The 6,000-nt window shown below is 35.6% G+C and overlaps 1 protein-coding gene across 1 annotated transcript in view; it reads left to right on the top strand.

Annotated features, from left to right (window-relative positions):
• The first annotated feature begins 2,383 nt into the window (after positions 1 to 2,383).
• Positions 2,384 to 6,000, top strand: part of mob2a (MOB kinase activator 2a) — an 86,240-nt gene continuing 82,623 nt past the window's right edge. Inside the window, exon 1 of the mRNA XM_056451803.1 lies at positions 2,384 to 2,598. Within this exon, the coding sequence (XP_056307778.1) occupies positions 2,582 to 2,598 (17 nt within the window). The 5' untranslated portion in view covers positions 2,384 to 2,581. The remainder of the gene's footprint in view (positions 2,599 to 6,000) is intronic.

The following is a 6,000-nucleotide window of genomic DNA, read 5'->3' as shown; positions in this document are numbered from 1 at the left end:
TTAAATGCAAAAAAGTCAGATTTTGGTGAAACTTCCTGAAATTTCTCAAGAGAACACTAAACACTATTTGCACAGCCATTTGAAAACTACAAGTTAGACATCACAGCATTTAGTGAGGTCTCTGAGTACAAGACACTGAATATGTGTTTCACATTTTCACTGCATATGCTCTTTACAATTCTAATTTATTCACAGCATTGTGCAAAAGAATAAATACACCCTTATTTACAACAAACATAATCTACCTTTGGGTAGAGCTGTGCACAACTGTAGACAATATTGCAGTACATATTGGAACTGAACCTACAACCTACACAGGTCTGTAAATCGTTCATGAAATTGTTCAATTTAGAAGACATTTTCAGGAAAATGTCCTGAAAATAATTTTTTTTTTGCTTGACAGATTTTGACAACTAGTTCAACATTTTTGTATGTAATGACTCAAGTAATGAAATGAGGACTATTAGTTTTATATGGAATGACTATTCAGCATTCACAAGTTTAGTTCATTTTGACTGACATGACATAAGCAAATGATAATGTTATAAAACAGCAGAGAGTTGTATGAAATCAATTGATGCATGCCCAAAAGCATTTGCAATTTGTTGGAAGGAATGAGAAACTGCTACTATGATGTGCACAAATTACTAATTGTTTTGAGAAATGCATTAACTAGTTCTCTTTGACTCGCTGGATAGAAATGCTGCTTTATTCGCATGTCTTTTATGGAATATTCCAGTATTGCACATACATTTAATTAACATATTTGGATGGAAACATATTGCCTACATTTCAAAGAACAAAGTCACGTACGAGAATGGCTTGTCCTTTTTAACAAATAATTAGCTTAAATTCACTGACCTTCGACAGGGACATGTACTGTAACTAGATTAATGGGATTATTATTCTTTCTAAAAACTATTGTTCTGCTTACATTCTAAATGTCATATCAACCTCTACCGCTTGATCAATAAAAAAGGTGCACAAGTGACACTAAAAACAAGTGCACTTTTAAATCTATTAAAACGTGTATAAAAGTGGGAACGTGTGTTAAAAATGTATAAACGTCACACATAACATTACTTATTTTATTATACTTAAATATTTAAATACTTTAAATGTAAAATTATGCATTAACTTGAGCAGCTTTTTTCCCACGCTGTCTCTGTTTCACTGATGCAGTTGTGTTGCTTTTTAAAATATATGGTCATGTTTGCTCTAACTTTGCATGAGCACATCAAGTTCAGCTGGAGAAAGAAATGGTGATCTCTTTTTTACGATGTCACTCATAATATCTGCGCTCCATGCCTTTTTATAGTTGCGGTGTGTGCGCTAATTAACTCTTGAGTTGGTCTACTCCAAGCTGATTTACGCTTTTCTGAAACCGATAACTCTGAGTTTTATAATCACTTGGTAAATCAACTCAAGTTTAAACTCCTAGTTGGTTGAACCTCCTAACTGAAACAGGCCCCGGAAGTATCCATTTTATAATTAGCCAATCAAACAGCCTACATATAGCTGAAAGGAAGAAAATAACGTCATGTGCTAGCCCATTTCATGTGCTAAAACGACCAATTCTAAGAAGACAGTAAATTTCGTGTGCATAATAAATTAATTTCCATTAAAAACATTTCAAAGCCATTACAACTTCTGTGTATTTTAGCAAGGTTAAAATGTAAATAAAGTTTATAAAATATAAAACTGATTACACTTTCCATTGACTGACATAAAAGCAAGACCTGCCCTACTGAAAAAACAGCCTAAACCAGCCTAGGCTGGTTGGCTGGTTTTAGCTGGTCAACCAGGCTGGTTTTAGAGGAGTTTTGGCCACTTCCAGGCTGGTTTCCAGCCATTTTCAGCCTGGTCTTAGCTGGTCAGGCTGTGAGATAGCTGGAAACCAGCCTGGAAGTGGCCAAAACCCCTCTAAAACCAGGCTGGTCAACCAGCTAAAACCAGCCAACCAGCTTAAGCTGGTTTAAGCTGTTTTTTTTTTCAGTATGGTTGTAATTGATACAAAAAAGTTTCATAAATGATAATATGCCTAACAACAACAACAACAACAACAACAACAACAATAATAATAATAATAATAATAATAATAATAATAATAATAATAATTAGGCTAAATTTCCCCCCTTATGTTGTGTATATTTCTGACTGCTGCGTTAAACAATGACAGGCACGGAAGCGATGGTGGGGGGAATCGATTGTGTTTCAAAGTCAAACTTACTGACTCGACAGAGATATTTGGTGTGCCGTGCAGTGAACTTACAAGGTTTTGAGACACCGACCGTGTTTACTTCCGGATTGCCGAACTCAAGCAGGAGCGGGACTGAACGCATCAGACGTTCAAAGCACTTGCCCGCTTTACAGACATCAAGGCTCGGATCCCAAAACACTGTCAGCGCAGCTCCGACAGTTCCAGCTGTTGTGGCTCTTTAAAAACCAACATTCAACGTAATGACGAGCAGCTCCATGTCAAAAAATGTTTCACATTTAGGCACCACTTCATAGAGATCAAATAGCTCTGGACAGCCGGTGAAAGTCAAAGTAAAGCTGGCGTGGATCAGCTGCCAGCAGCATGGACTGGTTGATGGGGTGAGTTCAATATTTATCATTTTGGCCACTTAAAAATTGCCTATATTGTTGAAATTTTTGGCTTAAAGTTTGATAAGTTTACAGTTATTTGTCAGAGTCCATTATATAATCATATTACTCGTATTTGATATGTAAGTAAAGGTTAAACTTTGAAATTAAGTGTAATGTAAACTCACCAGATATACTGAAGGGGATAGTTCACCCTCAAATTAAAATTTACATACAACTTACCTCAAAGTTGTTTGAAACCTTAATGAGTTTCTGATTTCTTTTTAACACAAAAGAAGATATTTCGAAAAATGTTACAAAACTGGCTTGCATTGTAGGGAATAGAAATACAATGTAAGTCAGTGGTTACAGGATTCCAAAATATCTTTGGGTTCAACAAAAGAAAGAAAGCCAAACTGCTTTGTGACAAGTGAAGGGCGAGTAAAATTATGGCAGAATTTTTAGTTTTGGGTGAACAGTCATCCTGCAGAGTTTCATTAGAGTCCCGTGTGAACTTAAAATGGTAACTTTAAAGTGAGCATGGCATTTTGTTAACTCGTGTGGTTTCCTTCATGACATCCTGCCACATGAGAAGCTACACCCTGACCTGCTGGGTTATTTTAGGTCAAGAAGAGATCAGAAGACTTACATATTTGTCATATGTTTCAGGGCTGCACAATATTGGGAGAAACAAGACATTGCAATATTTAGTTTTTCTGGGATATATATATGAGCAATATCTCATGAGTAGCAGTGCAATGTGGCTGTATATCAGCACTGGTGGGAGGCGTGCAGTCCCTTAGTGTCCCACTTGTGACAATGTACAGCCTAATCACACTGCTACGAGTGTGATATTGCGTTTATACAACAGTTCGACGGCACAAATGTGTATATAAAAAAGATCAAACACGAATCTAAAAAACCTTATGTATTAGGAGCTACTTTCTTCCACCATTCATTCGCATCTGCAGCTGACGTCAGAACAGCAGAAACCGTTACTAATTCACCAACGTCACTTTAGAGCTAGTATGTGAATGATTCTCTAGCTGACGTTTTAAGATTATAAGGCTGAACGGCATGAAATGCCATCAGTCTACAAACATATCTCCCAGCATTTCTCTGTTGCAATCGGGATATCACAATAATTAACCCCAAAAAAGCCAAAGCAACGTAATCACTATCAGATTACTGTTATGTTTGCGATGAGGAAAACCATTAAACACATGCCGGCATTTCTTCTTTCTTTTTACTGAACTAGTCTGCAGTAACGAAATCAGGAGACTCATTAGAAGCAAACAGATCAGATGGAGAGTCCCATCTCACACTTAATACACTAATATTACTATGGTATAAATACAGTACTGCAACATAAAAGAGAGAGATGGACTTAGAATGTCACTTACCAGTTTATAAATCATTTAATCAGCTGTAGTTAGAAAATACACCAATCTTTTCTCCTCTAAGGGCTTATTATGCTGTCTCTGTCACCATTTTGTGGATAGACAACGTCAACCCGCCTTTGCTCTGCTCAATGACAGACTAATGGATGCCGACAAGCTGTATCTCAGAAATTCTAAGTATTTAAAATAGGCACTATCCTTGTAAATAAACTGCATAGATGCAATCTAAATACATTCTCACCTAAAAAGCCTCAAAAGTACATTATGTTGTTCAACAGCAGTAATATTTGTCAAACTGTAGTGAGTTTATTGATCTGCTGTCACTCTATGTGGGCGGAGTAATACACAAGAGTGAAGAGGCTGTTCGAATTCTGATATTGCAGAATATCACACGGCTATCAGCCAATCAGATTCGAGAACTAGACAGAACTGTTGTATAAATTGTGATCTGAAATATGTTTCACTAGATGGATTGAATATTGGGTGATTTTTTTTTTTTTAAGTGCAGTGCATCTGCATTAATTGTTATAAAATTTAACAAAGTAAGCAAAAGATACAAAAACAAATGCTTTATATGTATCTGGTAATTCTTAATGGCGTTTGAACACAATAATAAAAAAAATCTAATTTAAGAAGACACTTTCCATCTTCACCATAGCAATGAATAAAACTACAAATGTTCTTGTTTTCTAGCATGAAAGCCTTAAAGTCACTTCATATGTTTAACAGAAGAAAAAACACACAAATGTAAACTTTCACATGGTTACATTTTGTAATTAATTGATGAATTACATGCATTCTAAATCGTGGCTCCTAGTCAACAATAGGCATGGGCCAGTATAAGTTTCTGACGGTATGATAACCTTGGATAAAAATTAATGTCTGAGTAAAAAAACAACAACTTTTTCCCCATTGAACACAATATATTTTATTTTAGGAACGTTTGTAATATTTTGGAACAGTAAACATGCCAGGCTTAATAATTTAAATAAATCGTTGACTTCTGCTTTCTTTCTGGGTTTCAAAAACACAGATTTATTTACAATACATAAAAAAAAACTTACGTATACCTTAGGGATTGTATAACCGAAAATTTTAGCAGTCTTTTGACTTTTCCATGGTGCGTTAAACCTTGAAACCGGTTATTGTCCCATGTCTAGTCAACAATAATTCCTACTTGACATTGGACATACTTTGATGTGACTTGTGGATGTGCACGTTGGAATGTCGATGCTGAAACAATACATTTTGCAGCCCTAACACTTAAATACAAAATAATTTTAATTGTATAGCGTTGACTGACTTTGATTTAAGCTTATATTTGGTAGATTCATAACAACTGCAAGTTGAGATCTTCTCACTGCTACACTGTTCTTATTAGGGGATGAACACCAAAGGTGCGTAGGCACCTATTGTATCCGTTCTGGTTCTTATTATTTTTCTTCTGGCTTCTTCCTCTTCTTTTTCCGCTCTGGGAGTCTGTGGCAGCCCTATGAAACATTTGCAGCATTTGCGCAAATTTTGGCACATTGATAGAGAACAGATCCTTTAATCTTTAGAATCCTGATCTTTAACCACAACAAATTTGGATTCTCTAACTCAAACTCTGTAGCGCCACCACTTGTCCAAATTTTCAATTATGTTTATGTTATAACTTTTGAACCGAATGGGCTACAATCAAAAACTTTTTTCTCTGATTCCTTGGCTTAAGCCGATTCAAACGCATCCTAAGACATAATTTTCCATGGTAAAATCTTTTTTGCTATTTCGAATATTTTGCAAAATTTAGGCAATAAATCTGTAACGCATATAAACTTGTTGTGTTTTATGACAACCATGGTCTGAAATTACCTGCAGCGTTTCGGTTTACAAAAACTTCTTATTTTGCTTATAATTTCTCAACACTTTACATCTAGTGGAGCATGCCAAGTCGATTGATGTCTGATTATCCAATTAAGGTCAGTTATCTAATTAGGTCTGCCAATTTGGCAGTCAGCCATTTTGAATTGTCAAA

Source organism: Danio aesculapii, chromosome 25 (assembly GCF_903798145.1).
Source record: "Danio aesculapii chromosome 25, fDanAes4.1, whole genome shotgun sequence".
Lineage (NCBI taxonomy): Eukaryota > Metazoa > Chordata > Actinopteri > Cypriniformes > Danionidae > Danio > Danio aesculapii.
Note: the sequence above shows the minus strand (reverse complement) of the source record. Positions and strands in the feature narration are given on the sequence as shown.